The 19,262-nt window shown below is 50.9% G+C and overlaps 1 protein-coding gene across 2 annotated transcripts in view; it reads left to right on the top strand.

Moving 5' to 3' along the window:
* Positions 1 to 2,377: 2,377 nt before the first annotated feature.
* SORCS3 (sortilin related VPS10 domain containing receptor 3) overlaps positions 2,378 to 19,262 on the top strand; it is a 586,552-nt gene continuing 569,667 nt past the window's right edge. For both annotated transcript variants that reach the window (XM_059398521.1, XM_059398522.1), the window contains exon 1: positions 2,378 to 3,711. In XM_059398521.1, coding sequence (XP_059254504.1) covers positions 3,079 to 3,711 — 633 coding nt within the window. In that variant the 5' untranslated portion in view covers positions 2,378 to 3,078. The remainder of the gene's footprint in view (positions 3,712 to 19,262) is intronic.

Below are 19,262 nucleotides of genomic sequence, written 5' to 3' on the forward strand. Positions count from 1 at the left end.
GGAGGACCCAGGAGACCCTGGTACCACACAGACCAAGGGAGATCTTTCCAGATGGAACACGTTTACAAATTCAGGAAGCGGAGGTTCTTGGCCAGGCTGTCTCAAGGAAGCCACCAGGTGGTGTTTGTTGGGAGTAAGGCTTTGATGAGTCACCTGAAGGCAAATGCTAGCAGGGAGTGGCAGCGGAGGAAAGGGAGACTCCTGGGGGAGGGGAGAACACTTTGAAGAGGTTTGCACACCAGAGAAGGCTGGTGGGGACTGGAACGGTGCCTAGGGAGAGCCGGCACAGGGCTGAGGGCAAGAATTGTTAGGCAAAGGGTGAAGGAGGGAGAGAGTGAAGACAGAAGGAGGAGTGATAATTGACAGAGCAAGGCCAGGAGGATGAATTGGGGACAGGTGTGTGAAAATAGCACATGTTAGTCTTCCGTTTTTCTCCAAATTCTTAATAGCCATATCTTCCAGATTCCACCTGGAGGGTCCAACCTTTCCGCAGGCTCGGTCCAGGTCCAGGTCAGATGGGAGAGGGCACAGGCAGCCTCCAGCATTCCTCTTGCTGTCAACTGTCCCCCATGGGCTTGGATAGCACACCTCCCTTGTAGTCCTGCGACTTGGGAGGCCTTCCGCTCCCGGGCTCTGTGAACGTCCACTCCCGAGGGCCTGCCTGAAAGCCCAGACCTCTTCTACTCTGACATCTGGCACCTCTGCCCAGAGCCCACGCAGGAGAGAGGCCTCGCGTCCCTCCCGAATCCCGAGCTTGGGTTCGGGCTGCAGCGCCCGGCCTTCCCCGGCAGGGGCGCTGGGAACCCGCGGATGGCCGGCTCCCGTCCAGCGCCCGATGCCCGCGCCCACTTCAGCCTTTGGTGCCACAACTTTTCTTGGGGGCGTTCCGCCGCCAGAGGTCTTTGGAAACCCGGACTCCAAGACTCGCCTCACTCTGGGCTGTCTCCGGCTTGGTTCTCTGGCCCAGCCTCCTCGGTTCCCAATTTCCGAATTGAGCTCCGGTTGGAAAAGCCTGTTCGCCAGGTTCGGGGCTCCCGGGGAACCGGCTCGGATTTCCAGGCCGCCTCGGCCTCCTCCATCCCTCCTGGCCCTCCCCTGGCGCATTTTCGTCTCTTTTCTCTCGCCTTTCTCTTGGCCCAATATCTCGCCTTCCCTCCTCCATCTAATGTTTCCTTTCTTCTCCCTTTCCCTTTTTTCTCTTCGCCTCCGTTCCCTTCTTAGCTTCGCCTAGCCTTTCTCCTCTCCACTCTTTCCGCGTTTCCCTCCCTCTGGCTATGCTTTAACCGTCACCCGCAAAAGAACTCTTTCTCTAATCCCGAGGAGGAGAGGAAGGGGTTTCGGAACTCACGCTCTCCAAGCCCCCTTTCCCTATCCTCGTTTCTTAAGAACCCCTTCTCCAGCTCCGCGCTTCTCGCCTTTCCAACCGCCAAGAAATCACGGGAACTTCTCGGAGGCGGCGGGCGGCACTACGCGCCGGGGGCCTGCAAACCACATCTCCTCGTCCTCGAGTTTAACTTTCATCTCTCCGAAGTCTCCCTTTTCCTACAGGGCTCCAAGGGTCCTCGCCCAGATTGCGCCCAGGCTGCGCTTCTGGTACGGCGTGGGTGGGGAGCGCTGATAAACCCGCGCTGCGCCGGGGGTCCTCTCACTGGCAGTCAACGCTTTGAAGGAACAACTGAGCCCGCTCAGAAATGAATCTAGGAAGAGTGAGGGCACGACCTCAGTCCCAAGCTAGAAGATGGGAGCTGGATTCCGCCCCCGCAGTGGGAACAACCGATCGCCACTGCTTTTCCTAACCTCCTACCAAGGGTCCCAGGAAGGAGAGCCGTGGATCGGGGGAGAGCTGGCAAACCCCTGACCCTGCTGCCGGCGCCTCCCTTTGCTCTCTCCTCGCCCTGCAGGAGGCTTAAGGAATAACCAGGTTCCATCCGCCGGTGGTGGGGGAGCATGGGTACGCGGAGCGCCTGGAGGAGGGGGCTCTGCCTTCTCAATATTGCCTTTCGGAGGACTCGCAGGCTCAGGAAATGCAAACACAGCCCGTGCGTGATCGGCGCGCGCCCACGGCCCGAGCGGACCCCTCCCTGCCCCACGCCCCGTGGCTCACACTAACACGCACACATACGCGTGCAAACGCGCACGCACGGAGCCGCGCGCCCCCGCACACCGAACCAGCCCCGGGCTCTGCCAGGTGCCCCCACCCTGCGGCGCCCTCCCGCTCGCCCGCCCGCCAGCCCCTGGCGCACCCCTGGCTTCACCCTCTCCCGCCTGCGCGCACGCACGCGCACGCACGCAGTCCCCGCGCCCCCGCACCGGGCGGAGGCGCAAGCCGTGAGGGGCTGAGGGGCGGGGGCACGGCGGGGGGGGGGCGGGCCCGGGAGCAGCCAGCGGAGTCCCGGGTCCATCCCGCGCTCGGCTTCCGCGCGCTGCCTCCTCACGCGAAGGCTCTGGTCTCCCCCTCGCCTTCGGAACCCGAACAGTTGGCGCTGAAAACACTTTACTCCTCCTCCTCCTCCCTCGAGACCCCCCGCCCCTGCACGCCATCTCCCGTTCCCCACAACAGGCCCGAAGAGTAAACCCCCAAACGCGGCCAGAAGCGGCTCCCAACTCTTCGGCGGGAGCAGGTTGGAGGCTGGATTTCGGAGAGACTCTGGATTGGGGTCCGTCGCCAGCCCCTCCTCCTGGATCCGGCTTGATTTTCATGTTTTAAAAGAGGATTTTTCTCATTACCTTTGAACACTCCTTTTAACAAAATTTCTGGAGGAGCTCGGTGAGGAAGATTTGGGGGGTCTTGTTTTAAGGGGGAAAAAGCACCGAGGGGGCATTTATTAATTTTTCCCGGGTGTTGGAATCACCCTTTTTCGGAAGAGAGAGCGAGCGATCGAGAGCGTGGAGGGAAGAGTGGAGAGGACCCGCGAGGCGCGCCAGCCCGAGCCACCTCCTTCCCGGCCGCCCCCTCCCCACTCCCCCCGACACACACTCGCTCGCTGGCTCGCCGGCGCGCGCACACCCCCCGCTCCGGACCCGCACCTCGGCGGGCGCCACACTCTCGGCAGCCCGAGCCGCGGCAGCCGCAGCGGGATGGAGGCAGCGCGCACAGAGCGCCCCGCAGGCTGGCCCGGGGCGCCTCTCGCCCGGACGGGGCTCCTGCTCCTGTCGACGTGGGTCCTGGCCGGCGCCGAGATCACTTGGGGCGCGACGGGCGGTCCTGGGCGCCCCGCGGCCCCGGCTTCGCGGCCGCCGGCGCTTCTTCCTCTCTTCCCGCGGGCAGTGGTAAGCCAGTGGCCCGAGGAGCTGGTGACGGCGCGGAGAGGCGCCGCACTGGGGCGCCGGCCCGGACCAGAGCCTCTGCCCCAGCCAGGCGGCGGCAGCGGCAGCGTTGGAAAGAAGCAGGGAGAAGCCGGGGGACCATCGCCGGTAGGCAAGCGGTGGGGACCAGGCGCCCCGGCTCCGGGCAAGCCTGGCGGCGCGAGGAGAAGTCGCCGGGAGCAACCCCCCAGTGGCCTGGAACGTGGGGACGCCCGAGCCACTGCCTTGGCCGATGGTTCCAAAGGAAGCCGCCCTGTGGCCAAGGGTCTCCGGGAGGAGGTGAAGGCGCCGCGGGCCGGGGGGGCGGCGGCCGAAGAGCTCCGGCTGCCCAGCACCTCGTTCGCGCTGACCGGGGACTCGGCCCACAATCAAGCCATGGTGCACTGGTCGGGACACAACAGCAGCGTGAGTACCCGCCCCGCGGCGGATCTGTGTGTCTCCTGACAGCAGGGCAGAATGGAGGGCGGGAACCGGGGACAGATAGTTGCTCGAGGGTCGAGGCAGAGGCGGGGGCGCCCTGACTTGTAGAGAGAACAGATTCATCCGGCTTCCCCCACGCCCCCAACAGGTTAGTGGAGTTTGTTGTAAGATGGAGTGTACGTTTGTTTGCTGGAGACCCTAGATTTGGGGCCGCCCGGAAGGGAGAGGGGACGTGTTTTAAAGATGAGCAGGGGAGGGATCTGTGGTCCCTTTCCCTGGTACTCGGCTCGGGGAGTCAGTTTTCCGGTCGGGAGCTTGGATTCGTGGGTGAGGACGCGGCCTGAATTGGCGAACTGACGGATTCCTGCGACCGCCAAGCTTCCCCCCTTCTGCCCTCCACTCAAGCGAAAGGGAACCCAGGAGCTGGAGGCCGTTCGGACACCCAGACTCCTGCCGGCCTTACGGTCGCTGCTTTCTGCTCCAGGCGCGCTTTCTCCCAGCCCGGGGGGAGGCTGCGCCTAGTCCGCCCGAGCGCGGGCCTTCAGGTCAGCTGAGCCCCCTTCGAAACCCAGGCAGCTGCTTGGAAAGCTTGGAAAGAGGCAGTTAAAAAAAAAAAAAAAGTTTAAAGCGTGAAGTGAAATTCACCGCCCATTCTTCACCCCTCACCCTTACGCATGCACAAGCACACCTAAGTCTCTGAGCAAAAACAAAAACAAAAAACAACTCGCCTCGGCTGCTGCGGCTGCTGCGTCCCGCAGCACAAACTGCTCCCGGAGAGGAGTTGGGTCCCAGTGCTTTCTGCGCACCTCTCCACCCGCTCTCTCTCTGCGGCCGGGTTCCCCTGAGAGCAGCTGTACCGACAGGTGGCGCCCTTGAGTCCACTCCGGCGGCCCCGGCGCATTGGCGGCCGGGCGTGGGGCTCGGAGCACCGGCGGCCCGGGCAGCTACTGCAGCGGGCAAAGCCAGCCTCCCGCCGGGCCCCAACGCCGTGCAGCCACGCCAAGAAACGGCTGGTAACGCGATCTCTGGCGGAGGTGGCGGTGGGGGGCGGCCTCCCGCGATCTGCCCCCACTCCCCTCCAGTCCACGGCCCCCACTTTCAGCCTGTCTTGCAAAAATCCTTTCCGCTTCTCTGGCTCTCCGGATCAAATCAGAACCCGGCGCTGGGCAGAGTCTGGAGGGTGATGGATGTCTATAGGCAGCTTTGGGGAACTCATTTGATCGGAAAGCACCGCCCCTCCCCTTTGTGTTTCTCTTATGACTGGCATTAAAGATTTCCCTGGAAAATTCTAGCCTTATTTTAAAAGGGCCTGGGGGTGTCACAGGGGTAAGGAGTGGATAACAGGAAAGCCACGAGTCCGCAGAGCGTAGACGTCGGCGCTGCTCATGCAGATTTCCTGGTTCTTAATGACACACAGGACGGAGCGGGCAGCCCAGGCAGGGTACAGAGGCCGGGGTGGAAGGATGTGTGCGGTCTGGCTCCCCAGCTGTGCGGTGGCTGGCGTCATCTGCCTCCAGCGAAGACCTCCATGGCTTCGGAGCGCACAACTCTGGGCAGGGGGAGGGGGTGGGTATGGCGTGCCCTGGCAGGGATGGGTGATTGAAGACTTGCAAGTCCCCAGAGGAGAGAGGGAGAGGGAATTCTCTGACAGCAGGTGGTGTGAATCTCAACTAAGTTTTAGTTTGATAATGAGGAATTGTGTGTGTGTGTGTGTGTGTGTTCACGTTCACACTGGGCAAGAAGGATGAGGAGAATGTGTGGAAGTGAATCTATGTCTAGGAGGAGGAGGTGCTGTCCTCACGTATCTATGACTTTATTACTGTCACATTTGGACAATATAAATTCACTCCGCCTAAAGAGTTTTCTTCTGTCTGTGCTTTAATTTTATGGATCATTTTTTCGTATGTTGACTTGTCGATGGCACTTTAGAGAGGATCCTTTTTGCAAACAGTAACATGTGCATGACCTTCTCTGGTCATCTTCCAGGCAGATGTGCAGCAGAGGAAGTGAGGGGACAAGTCTAGTCCCAGCCACCCAACCAGGGGAAATAGCTTGTAGTTGAAAGAGGGGCAGAAGCTCCTGGGGGTGGGGATGGACCTGTTGGCCTTGGAGCCCTTAGGGGCAGCAGTGAGATTTGGGCAATCCAGGAACAGCTCTCAGGATGCTTACTGGTTGTGTTCTTGGCCAGTCTTAACTGTTCAAGCAAAGGACAAGGCAACACACGTTGGGTACAGGGACCCCATCTTGTTGTCCTGTCCTTCCTTTCTGGGGGAGAGGCACTACCTCCTGGGACCATACTGTACAGACAGTATCAGCAGGAAAGGCTTCATTGAGGATCAGGTCTGTGTTGCTTTGAGGGAAGAGGGGGAAACATGTTCATGTGGTTCTGTCTTTGAGAGATTTTTAAGGAAATACCCTGTGGGAAGAACGGGGAAACCAGTGTCTGCAACATTACTAGGTTGGTTTTATTCCCCATCCCCCTTTCCTGAAGACAACGAAAGAAGATGCTGTAAATAAAAGCCAGGGTGAGCAGCGAGGGGGATGATGAACTTTCTGGAAGCTTCCTTCATCATTGGTTTCAAAGTGGAGGGAGATGTCCTGGCACTAGGCTCTTTTGGCATGAAAAGAGAATTCCCTCTTCTCTTCTGACTTTCAAAGTACTAAACATGTCCTTTTCTGGGAAGGCTACCAGTTTAATTGTGAACATACTGGGGTTTCCTGGCCTCCTTCCAAGTGCCTTTGGTGGACCTCATCCTTGACTTGAATTCCCACTGGGGGAGGGTTTTCAGTCAGTCCATATAACTGAAATCAAAGTCCACTCTGACATTTTGGTGCCAGGCATGTGGAGCTGGACATGGTCTGCTCCATTTGTCCAGGTGTGCCCAGGGATATCAGGGGGCAGAGGGAAATCCTTGTCCAAGGCTGTAGTCATGGATTCACTTTGGTTCAAGGACTGTGGTCAGATAGCTTGGGAGCAAAAAAGGAAGTGCACAGAAGGCTTGAGCCATGAGCTGTCAAGAAGTTGCTGGAGACTGGATCCCTCTCTGACCCTTACTGCCCTGCCAGGGGTTCTGGGGAGATGTGAGGGGACTTGGGCTTGGAGCCTCTACTCTAGAGGGACATTTGCCACCCTCTCTCTGGCAGTCTCCAGCTGGGCTCCTGGTGATTAAGGGGCAAGAGAGTGTTTCACAAACACCCAGAGGGAGTTCCATCCCCAGGGCTTGCAAGGAAACAGAAAAAAGAAACCTCATTCTGCCCTTCTCCTTCCAATGAAGGAGAATGCCTTCTGTTTGCTCTGTGAATTGGCAAAGCATGGCTCTGGAGACTGGAAAGTTGTGAAGGCGACAGTCCACTTCTCCGTGCCCCCTCCTGCTTGGAGTAACCCTGGCGGGGGATCCCCCTTCCTGGTGCTGAGCTGAGAATGCTGATGTCTCCCTCGTTCACCCCCCTTTCTTGCCAGCAGCTCACTGGCAGTGGAGCGCGATTTGCAGGCTTCTACCCCTGCAGTGTGTGTCTGGTAGGAATGACTTGCCAGATACTTTTCAATTAATGTGCCCAACAATGCACCTTGGTGAAGAGAAGCAGGGAATGCTGATGATTCCCCGGTCCCCTCCGGATCCCCCACTCCTAGCACTCCAGGAGGTAGAGCACACAGATGTTCCCAGGCGGGATTTCATACCTTTAACTAATTCAGCTGGACTGTGTTCTAAAATATTTACTCCTAATGTGCAAAATAGTGACAGCTTTGATCAGATTAATTGTATTTCACTCACTGGAGCAGCTAATTGTGGCTCTCAAACAGATTTTTCAAATGGCTTTTGGCTGCATTGTCTTGCCTTCATCCTCTCTGTTCACAGTTCTCGTGTCACAATATCTTAATGCATTTTGCCTTCGCAGAGGCTTAATAGAGAAGTCTGCCACTGAAACTGTTCTTCCGGGGTTTGCCAAAAAGAATCTGTTTTTAATTAATATTACAAGGGGAGCCTCTCCTTTGGGATGGAGCTGGGACAGAACAGTCACTGTTGGCCTGGGGTTGGGGGTGGGGGGGGCGAGTAGGGGTCTGGACTCAGGCTATTTGTCTCTATTTGTCTGCTCTGCCTTTCTTCTGATGGCTGGGTTACAGGGTGTGATTTGCTTCTCAGATCCTGCGGTGATTTCCAAGGTGAGCAGAATTTGCAAACTCCTTAATTGGGAGGTCTGATTTAATGATTGCAGAGTTGCAGTGGTTGGAACTTGCTTCGTAGTTGGCAAAGAAGGAGTGCTGGGAAGTGGCTTCCTCAGTTGTGTTGGATTTAAGAGAAGGGGGGGGGGGAGCAGGTTGTGGCTCCAGTGGCTAGAAGGTTCAGGGGGCACAGGGGAGAACTGCTTTTTCCTCGGGCTCTGTAAATCTCTTATTGTCACTGGGGAGTTTTGGAACTGGATGATGGGTGGGGCCTGAATCACCCCTTAAGGAGCAGAGAGATGCACAGAGCCAGACCTGCTGAGTGAGGGTCTGTGTCAGGGGTTCATCCAAGGCTAGGTACATCTGAGGGCTGGTGGCTTGACTCACCTGTTGATTTCCTGCTTTCTTTGGCCTCTGGGCAGGCTCGAGACTTTCCTTATCGCAGGAAAACGTTGAAGGGTCATTTTTCAGGAAGCTCGGGAGGAAAGGGGTCTTATGGAGTTGGAGTTGGAAATATGGGAGGTGAGCATCAGCCTGCCACCTTGGGTGGGAGGAACCGGCATGGGGGGAGGGGGTGGGTGGAAGCTGACAAGCCATGCTCACCTGCTGGTGTGGGGGATGACAGAGAGAAGGGTCTGCATGGTGCTCTGGTTTTGCCCGCAGTGAGTGAAGATGAGAGGGCTCTGCCTCCCATGCAGGAAGGACTCAGCCTTATTCCACCAAGTGGGTGAAGAGTGACAGCCTCAAGTCTTCTTGGGCAGAAGTGACTAAGGAATTAGAAGTTCTTGTCCCTTGGGATGTCAGTGATTTCATTCCTGGGTTCTCCATCACTTGAGAGTTTCAGTAACCAGGCGTTTTCAGGGAGTATGTCTACTTTCCAGCTCCAGTGCCTTCACCTTCTTGGATTCAGATCCAAAGTCCTTTAGTCTGGCGTTCAGGGCCCTTCACTGTGTATGTCCTGGGTCTACTTCTCTGCCTCTCTGTCTGACTCTTTCATGTTGGGTTCCTTCACTCTAGCCAAGGGAGCGCCTTCATTGTCCCAAGCTCCGCTGACTACGAGCCTTTGCCCATGAGGTCTTCTCCACTTGGATTGCCCTTCTTCCTCTATTGAGATGCCCCTGTGTTTCATAGCTCTGCTCTAGATTCAAATGCGGTATCTCTACAGAGCTTTCCTTAAGAGCATTTGTTTCCCTTTTTCTTGATTGGAGAATTTAAAGACTGTACCACACACAGAATTATGATTCAGTTGAGTACTTGTTTATTTTAATTTCGTATTATTTTGTTAAGTGTTTTCGAGGTGAGGGATGAGGGGTGAGGATGAAATAACTACAACCACCCCTCCCCCACCCCGCAGTGTGAGTTCTGCTCTTCTCCTCCTGGCATGTGGCACAGGCCTTGTCCCATGGCTCAGTATACACTCGCTGAACTGACTTCAGGGAACCAGGCAATGCCTTAGCTGCATGGAAAGGACAGGCTGGCACTGTCTCTCAACAGCATTGAGTTTATATACCTGGTTGATTATTTCGTATATAAATTGTAGCCCAAGATCTGGAGGCATCTCTATGCCACTAAGTGAGAAGATAGAAATATGGACTAGACAGTAATCCTGGCTGCTTCCTCTTGGACGTCGGAGATCAGATGGACTTACGGAAGATATTCAGCCATTCGCTGAGTGTTTCCTATGCGTGTGGCCGTGTTCTGGGCGATGTGGGGCTGGTAGGGGTGCGGTGGAGGGACGGACAAACCAGGATCAGACAGCATTTGCCTCAAGGTCCTTCCAATATGCTTTGGATGGGAGATTGCTCTCAGTAAAGTTGAATAACACATGACACCAAGATAGAAACCATGGGGGGTGTGTAGTTAGTTGTCAAGCCGTCGTTTCAGGCTATGAGCTCAGAGGACAGAGGGTCCCTGGGGGAGGTACTACGGCACTGAGACTCACAGAATGTCAAGGATAGAGGTGCACATGGGTAATTGTCTTCATCAACTCCTTCTGCATAGAGATGAGGGGTGAGAGGCTCAGACAGAAACATGGCATCCTGTCGTCTGGACTCTACTCTTCCTTTTCTCTGTATAGCTATCCCTTACTCACTCCCAGGTTTCTCCTTTCTCCTGGGGCTTACAAGCCATTTTTCTTCTAAGAGGACTTATGCATTTTTGCTCAGGGGAGGTAGGATGCTGCCCATTTTATAGGTAGGATAGACTGAGGCTAAGGACAAATATATATGAGGCTACCCAAACAGGCCCAGGATTAGGTGTGTCCCTCTGATTCCCTGACCATGTCCTACATCCATCCCGCCCACCGTCCACTGTACACCATAAATACCAAACTCCTCAATGTCGGACAAGTTGTATCTTCCTAACTGTCGTTAATGGGGGCCTCTTATGAGTCACCTCGTTATTCGAGTTAGTGAGTGAATCAAGCCTGGTTGCATCACCAGGCACATTTTGCTCATTTATTTTGATCAGTGTAGTTGGGGTTTAATTATTTATGGAAATGCTTTTCTTTAGAGTACGCTAATAAATGTGCTGTAGTAAATTTGGAAAAAGTAATGGAGTCTAAGAACTTCAGGATTGCGCAAATAGCTTTCTGCTGTTAACTCCTTGCTGGGGAGCAGAGGAAACCATCCCCACGGGGTTGAGATGAGAGGAACTTGGAGCACAGTGGGGCTGACCATACAGGACTGTTGGCCAGCAGAACTGCCCGCTGCTCCGTGGGGGGTCTGTTGCTTGGCACCAACTGGATAAGAACCCAGTTAAGGAAGGAAACTGGAAATAGAGCTAGATAGGGCAATCCAGGATCCTTTTAGGCTGCACATTGTGGGTTACTTGGTCTGGGTGTGAATTCATACTGGGGGAGTGTATTCTCACAAATGCAATCTTCTTCAGAACTTTGGGGGAGCAGTCGCATAGTAAAGAACAGCATGGGTTCTGGAAACAGGTGCCTGGGTTCAAATTTTGCCTCTGTCTCTTCCTAGCTGTGGAAGAGCTGGCAAGTTGTTATTCTTTCTTCACTGTTTGTTCATCTATAAAAAGGGATGGGTCCTAATAGGCTCCCTTGTATTGGGCTGTTGGAAGGATGCAGTGAGATCATGAACATGGCAAAGTGCTTAAAAGAGGTGTCAGGCCCGTGGTAAGCCCTCCATTTCGGCAGTTTGCTTTGGTTGTTATTTTTATATGGGAAACCGCTTTCCCTTCCTTTTCAGATGGAAACATTGAAGTGGAGGAAGGAGGTTCCTGCTCTAGGTTTTCCAGGGAGCCGGTGGCAAAGCCTTGGCCAGACCCTCCAGGAGATGCTCACTTCAGGCACCTCCCGTTGGGGTCCTCAGGCAAATGAGCCTCTGTGATATCTCTCTGAGTTGCGCTGACACAGACAGTGGAAGAGATAGAGAAGCGAATGACTGGGGCCTTTGAAATTCATTTTCAGAATTTGTAGTAGAGTCACATAGTTAGAACAAGGTTAAAGATCACGCTAATAATTCTGGTACACTGAAAAGCAATGAAAAAAATTAAAAAATTTTTTAAAAATCACACTAATGAATAGCTTATTTCTTGGCCATTTAGGGCGGGATTTCATTGAAGGGTTAAGGAAGGTGCCCAGACAGGTGAAGAGTAGCCTCTCTTGGCTTGGGCATCCCTAATTAGGCCTCACAGCCAACCTTGGAAGACTTCTTGAAGGAAGCAAGTGAGATGTGTAGCTTCAGGAAAGTAGGAGAACCGTGGGCTGCTGGCGGGCTGGGTGGCAAATAGAGCCCGCAGGGCCAAAGACTCATCTACATGGAAACCATAGGATAGACCTCAGTGTTTCAGCTTTGCTCCTCCTCTTGATCTCCTGGCTCTCTCTGCTTCATGCCTGGTGTAAAGTGGGACTAGCCATGATCAGAACTATCTGCAGAATATCTGCAGCTTCCTTCCCAGAAATATCACACTGACCAAGCCACTAGTTATCTTGTGATTTCTACTCATCAAGATCAGGCTCGAATTCTCTTCCCGCCTGCACCCTAGGTACCAAGACTGGAACCCGAGATCCCTCCACAGACACTAGAGGGAGTGTTGCCCTGGGAAAGAAGTGAAAATAAATAGGACGAAATAATAAAAAACAATGCAGCACAAGGAATTGTCCCAAAGGAGAGAAGAGGAGAAACGGCGTCCTGCAGGTGCATTGTGGGAGGGGGTGTTTGCTGACCCATAGATGCGTGTTGATCAACCACAGGGCATTTCAGTCCTGGGCGGTTGATCATTCAGCCGCTCCCCGCAGAAAACAAGGAAATGGGTGTTTTGTTCAAATACGCCCATTCTGCAGTCATTCGACCCATCCCTGACCCAGTGAAGACTCTAGAATTATATTCAGCAGGAAGTGGTGCTCAGGCTTGGTTCCCCTGTCTCTGTGCATTTTCTCCCTCTGGGTCCCTTTGCTTCCTGTGCCTGCGTGATGTGCACAGGCTGCTTCAGTCAGTAGAAGCCTACTGAGTTGAACGGAATAAATACTTTCTTAAACACTTAAAGCTGCCTGGGTAAAGAATGAGTGTCTTGAAGGGGTGGGGAGGCCTCTTCTTGCTGCTCCCCAGGCCTAGGACCTGCACCCCTGGCCGTCTCCGTTCTCTCTCCCCAGGGCTCAGATCCCACGTGCCTGATTCGGTAGTGCCCAGGTCTTCTTGGCGTCTCTGGTGAGGTCGGCACTTTCTCTTCCAGATGGTTAGAGTCAGGTTAAGGATTACACTGCTGCCTCAGAAATGAACTTTTTCTTTCTCAGATCTGTTCTCAGTGGGAGACGGAGAACAATTACTGAGTTGAACATTTTTCAGGGCTCGAAAAGTAGCTGAAGGCACCATATCTGAATGTGATTACATGTAGTGGAGGGACTTGTTACAGTAAGAGTCTCAGAACCAGAAAACTGGAGATGCAGAGAAATGTGTTTTCCAGGGTGGTGGTAGGTAGAGGAAACTATTTTGAGAGGCAAAAGAGTGGCGCATATCACTGTTCCTGTCAGTGATACTTATACTCGAAAGCAAATTTTTGACTGGAAGATTAATCATGACCCTGAAATGTCTTTTGGGTTATGAGAAGGTCCCCCAAGCAACAGTGACTTTGAACAGATCTCCGAGCCTCAGTTTCACTGGCTGTTAAGTTGGGATAATGGTGAACTATTGGATTGTTGGTAAGCTTAGAGACAGTGCATATAAAGGGTCTAGTATTGTAGGCTATTATGTTCGTTAAGAATGTTCTTATGATTTGCCTAGGCAGGAAGTGGGGTAAGTTGAGTGTCTGTCCATTTGCAGCAAATCTGTTGGTTCCCTGCCTGTATCCCTTTGGCACGCGGTGTTTATCTGCATGCTGGCCTGACTTCTAACCACCAGTACCAGTGGCTGTTTGCCTGCTGGAGCTCACTTTGATCAGTGTCAGGGAATTTATTCCCATCAAGGGATACAGAGCAGCCACTTATCAAAACCAGGGGAAGTTGGATAAACACCCAACTCCCTTACACTTCGAGGTGGAGTAAATCTGAGACTTGTTTTCCACTGGGATTCAGCCCCACTTGCCTACTGTGGTAACTTATTTGCATTATGAGCTACCTTCCCATGTCCCTACCCCCCAACAGTATTTCTTGGGGTCACATCCCAGAAAACCTCCTTGAATTCAAGTCTTCGTTTCAGGGTGTGTTTCTAGAGGAATGGAAATGAAGATACCATGGTTATTTCCAAGTGTGTTAGTGTGGGCTTTCTAGAGAAAGACAAGCAATAGGATATGTGTGTGTGTGTGTGTGTGTGTGTGTGTGTGTGTGTGTGTGTGTATAGGATATGTAGCAATAGGATATGATGTATATGTAGGTAAAAAAACTTGCTATAAGGAATTATCACACACTATAACGGGAGCCAAGTAGTCCTAACTATAGGTGGGAAGTGGGAGACCCAGGAGAGTTGATGTTGTAGTTCCAGTCTGAGTCTGAGTTTGAGGGCAGAAGACCAGTGTCCCAGTTTGAAGATAGTCAAGCAGAGAGAAAGAATTATTTATCACTTAGCCTTTTTATTCTAATCAATCCCTCATGGCTTGGACGAGGGCACTCCCATTGGGAGGGCAATGGGCTTTACTCAGTCTACTGATTCAAATATTAATCTCTTCTAGAAACACCCTCACAGGTGCACCGAGTCATGTTTGGCCAAATATCTGGGTACCCCACTGCTTAGTCAAATAGACACATAAATTTAACCATCACACCAAGCCAAGAATTTCCCTCAGACTCTTCTAAAAGCCTGCCCAGGGCTCTCCCATGGTATGTATTGGATGTGGGGAGGGAGATGAAATCATTCACCCTATTTCTGTGAGGGTCCTCCTTTTGAGTTGGCCCCTACCAGAGGAAAGGGGCCCACACTTGAATTATACTGAATGGCAGGAACATGGTGCTGGGACTCTGAGGAGGGGATGACATCTCCAAATTAGTGTTCCCTGTCATTTCTCAAGGATGAGGAGCCTCATGTTACCGCAGAACCTGTGTGGGGTCTTCATAATACACAGAGGCTTCCTCTACCATCATCTTGGCAGATGATGTCCTGCCTGGGAATGGGCGCAATTCTTCTTTTTCTAAGATATGGTCAGGATTTGGGCAGGGAGCAGCTGAGCTTGCCTTTATTATGTTCCTTTCTAAGATCTCATCAATGAGGGGCATCATAATATGCTGGGAAGACTGTTGCCTTGGAGCTGAGACCCCTAGATTTGGGTTTCTGATGTACACTAATTGTCTTCAGCCAGGTCACCATTTCTTAAGTGTAAGGGAATAAGGACTCTTCAGTATATGTCTATGAATAAAAATTGTGTGTGTGTTTTTAAGATTTTATTTATTTATTTGACAGACGAAGATCACATGTAATCAGAGAGGTAGGCAGGGTGGGGGGAAGCGGGACTTGATCCCAGGACCCTGAGATCATGCCTGAGCTGAAGACAGAGGCTTTAACCCACTGAGCCACCCAGGCACCCTGTTTTTTTTTTTTTTTTTTTAAATGGGTGCATTAGTAAGGAAAGAGTCTAGAATGATGATAAAAATACCGGAAAATGTTTCTTTCAAGGGTGCGCAAATTTGGTCTTACCCAGGCAGGTGAGCATGCATTCATTCATTCATTTCTTTCTTTGCATAGTGTGATGCTAATTAAGGCATTGAATTTTCTGGGATCCTGATTCTTTATCTATAAAATGGATAAATTGCATAAATTGAGGCAGGCCCATCTCAGCACAAGGTAGATGTGATATTAGGTCAATTATTTCTTTACGTGCGAAATGGGGACAATCCTACTTGCTCTCTTTATGTCACCATTAAATAATGACATAAGGCACCTGGAAGCACTTGAAAAAGAACACTTCTCAAAGCAATATGAACAGGGGTGATATGCATTCAAGGTGTTAGTTCACCTTACCTCTCCTTTACTAAGCAGCCAGACATCTTCCCACAACAGATTTGAGACCATGTGCACCAACCACCTTGTTTTGCCTTTTCCCAGCAGAAGTGATCCACTTCCATTAGTACACATACCATGGTGTGAAAAACCTCAGGCTTCTTATTCCAGGCATGACGTACAATTTATTTCAAGTCACATCTGATATAATAAAATTCTCAGATGGGAGTGTCATTTGAATGTTTAAAAAAACATTTGTTCCAGGACTTGACCTGGATTGATTGCTCAGTCTTATTCCTTTCCGATAATCTGAAGTATCTGGGGAGCATCTGCTCTAATATCTGGTGATGCAGACTGGACCCCCCAAAAAGCATGTAGTCTTGAGTGTGGGAAACCCCTACTGGGAGAATGTTAGAGAAAAGAGAACAGTGTAAGATGCTTAGGAAATGCATCAGATATAATCTAGACCACAGTGAATGAAAACCAATAAAATATGGAGAATATTGAGAATATTATGCTTGTTTGATTATTGACAAAACAGTCAAATAGCCTGGTTGACAGTCCTCACAACCAGATCTGTGTGACGTGATGAGACGCGTCCCGAGCTCTGAGATCAGGAAGATGATTTTATGTTCTGACAGTTGCTCAGGATTCTGCCACATGAGTAGTTTGGGCCATAACTTTGTCATATAGCTCTTTGTTTTTGTCTTGCATTTCTAATTGTTTTATCTTCCTCCTAGACAGAAGAGACATCTGCTTCTTTACCATTGTGCTAAGATATTCCAGCATCTTAGTTGTATTACTGGATGTTCTAATTTGTACTGATTTCTTTCTCAGTCTGCCTTCCTGTTGCCATTTACTTTTTTCTATTTGTTCTACTCCTGTGTTAGTTGCTTCTGTTTCTTGGGCTCCATTCCTCTTTTCTTGGGGTCTGATTTTCCTTTTCACTTTCTTTTTGTAGACAGGGTACAGTAATGTCCTGGCTTATTCCTGTGTCCTGATACAGATATAATGATTTCTTTTAATTCTCAGAAGATCCTGGCTTGGATGATAAATTGTATGGCCACCAAGTGCTTGAGCCTTAGTTTGTTTGTTTGTTTGTTTCCTCATTCTTGACATGTCAACAATGTATTTGGCTCTCACACTGGTTTGATGGTTTATCTAGACATAGAAATCTAGGGTCAAAAAAACTTCTGTTGGATCGTTGAAGGACTTAGATTACTTGCTGGTTTTATATCATTTGCTAATTTTAGATTATATGTGTCCCTCTCCCACTCAGGATGGATGAGGGTAGGGAAAGGAGGTGTCTAGCATGGGCCACCTGTGGCTTTGTTCAGGTTAGTGATGCACAACCTTTAAGGAGACCTGATGCATTACAATCAGATTTATCCAGAATCAGCAACAAGGTTTGGGGGATGGAATACTACAGAGCAATGTGCCATAGACACTTATTGTCTGAATACCTTTAATATAAAACTCAGCCCCCAAAGAGTAGTGTTGGCCACTTTTCATTTTAAAAATATAAGATAGATTTTTAAAATGATCATCAGAATTCAACAAGTATTTGTGGAGCTGTGTGCCAGGTGCTGCTGGGCTCTGGGTATATAACGGGTGATCAGTGCTTGGAGGGAGAGGTTCATGATATTATAAAGGATTACACTAGGCACATTTAACTTGGAGAGGACAGAGAGGCAGAAGCAGATGAGCTGGGATCTCAAAAATGCACTGGGTTAATTAGGTGAAGAGGAGAGGGGAGAATGTTCTGGGCACACAGCTTCTGGGACACGAGGGAAGAAGGTATATAAAAGAGACAGAGAGAAGGATATTGTGGCTGGGGTACAGGATTTGCGGGCTGGAGAGAGAAGCAGCTAGACAGGCAGGTATGGGGATGGGTCCAGGAGAAGGAATTTATTCTAGAGCCCAAGAACAAGGAGGTAAGCCCATTGGGAGGGTTTAAAGTAGAAGAGTCATATCATTAAATTTGCTTTAAATAAAACTACTCTGATCACCCTAGGGATTAGACAGGGAAAAGGAGACCAGACTGTCGCTATAGTTAGAGAGGGTGATGGCTAGCATGGTTGCCATGGAGGTGGGTGAGGGGAAGCCAACCGAAGAAGTATTTAGCAGGTGGAGTTGATTGTATTGTTGGTTTCTCTATAGAATTCTTCACTCCTCCTTATAATTCCTTTTGTACTGGGCCCTGGGAACGCCCTTTCTCTGGGGGTGGGGCCTTCCTTCTCCGCCTCCTAACTTTGGGTTTGGCCTTGTGACTTGCTTTGGTCAATGGAAGAAGGGCCAGTTCCCAGCTTAGCTAGCAAGAGGCCTCATGTGTCTACCTGCTCCCTCGTGCCTCTGCAGTAGCCATGAGGAAACGTGCCCAGGTTAGTCTGCGGGTCCTGGGAGAAGAACGTGACAAGTCCTATACAGTCACACCCAGCCAAGCCTTGCCTACATGAGCCCAGCCTAGCCAAGAGCCACAGAACTGCCCAGCCAGGCCTAGCTGTGTCTGCCAACCTCCAGCTGCCTATACAGTTACGAGCATAAGTGATTCTTGGGAGAATAAGCTGTTGAGATTTGAGTGGTTTGTTTTGTAGCATTTGTGCTGCAAAAGGTAACTGATACAGCAGGTGAAATCATCAGAACTTGATAGATCGGATGGAGCAAATTTGTGCAAACATAACTAGAGTATCAAGGTATACTAGAGTATCAAGTATCACCTATATTTCAAGGTCATTAGCCTCATACATGCTCAGGGCTATACTTAGGTGTGTCTGCAGTGGTTTCCTGCCCCTCACCTCTCTTTATAATTCATGGCTTTTCCCACAGCTGCATGAGGTAGGTCAGAGGTCATGGTCCAAAAGAATTAATCTTCCCCCTTTCTCCCTTCTCTCTCTTTCCAGCAGCCTGCTCCGATTCCAGCAGAGCGTCGGAGCCCAGGGGTTCTCAGATCCCTCAACAGGGACCTTCCAGCCACAACACTTAGTATCTTCTTGTTGGCTGAAGTCAGTTTCTGTTCTAGCTGTGAAGATGGGATTTCACTTCAAGTGGGGAGAAACTAGGGGCTGGGGATTTTTCTCGGTCTTGACTGATTATTTAAACTATATTAGTTCTGATAAAATATTTAGCTTTTAAACAACAAATTTAATAAAGGGAATTGTGTTTTATTTATTAATTGCAGTTGCAGGGAGATTGGTAGGAGTTGTGCTAAAGTGCACTGTTGTGATTTTGCAAAGTATAGTAATTACTGTAATATTTTGTTGAATTATTAATATCTACTATGCCTACAGGAACATAAGCTTCTGCAGTCAAATTCATTTCACGATTGCCTTTTCCCCCTCTGGTTCTGTTTTGTGTTTTCTTCTCTTTCTTGGTATGCTTATGAATTTTTTAAGAAACAGAGTTGGAAGGGCAGGGTTGATTACATGGTGTGAAACACCATTGTCACACCCCATAACTGAAAGTAGGCAGGCAGTGGAGAAAGCCTGTGGTTTCCTGTTGGTCTCTGGCCCTAGCCAAACCTGTCAGCAGTACCAGACTGAGGGATGCTGAAAGGGCCATGCCTGGAAAGGAAGGACTCGCCAGTGCACCTTTTCAGGAGTTGAGACAAGGAGAGGAGAGAGCCAGGAGGCCATGTGTATGCACATGTGGATGTGTGCACGTCTCCAAGCAGGGCTGATCTTTCTTGTGGGCGGAGTTGGCAGGGGTTTGGATGCAAGTGTGGAAACAGCACTAGCCTCCTTTATTAATTGTTTCAGCCACTATTACTTACTGTCTGTTATATTCTCCAGCAAGATCATTGTGGATGATAACGGTAACGATGCTGATGGTGATCGCTTAGGTGTGTGGATGGACTTCTGCTGCGGTAGGACTCCAGATCCAAGCATGAGGCACTTATAGGAGTATCCCTTTGGTTGTGATTGTATTGATGTTGGAAGACCAGCCTTCACATCACCATCTCCCAGCTTTTTATAATGGCCCAAGTCAGTCAA

Source organism: Mustela nigripes, chromosome 4, assembly GCF_022355385.1.
Source record: "Mustela nigripes isolate SB6536 chromosome 4, MUSNIG.SB6536, whole genome shotgun sequence".
NCBI classification, from domain to species: domain Eukaryota; kingdom Metazoa; phylum Chordata; class Mammalia; order Carnivora; family Mustelidae; genus Mustela; species Mustela nigripes.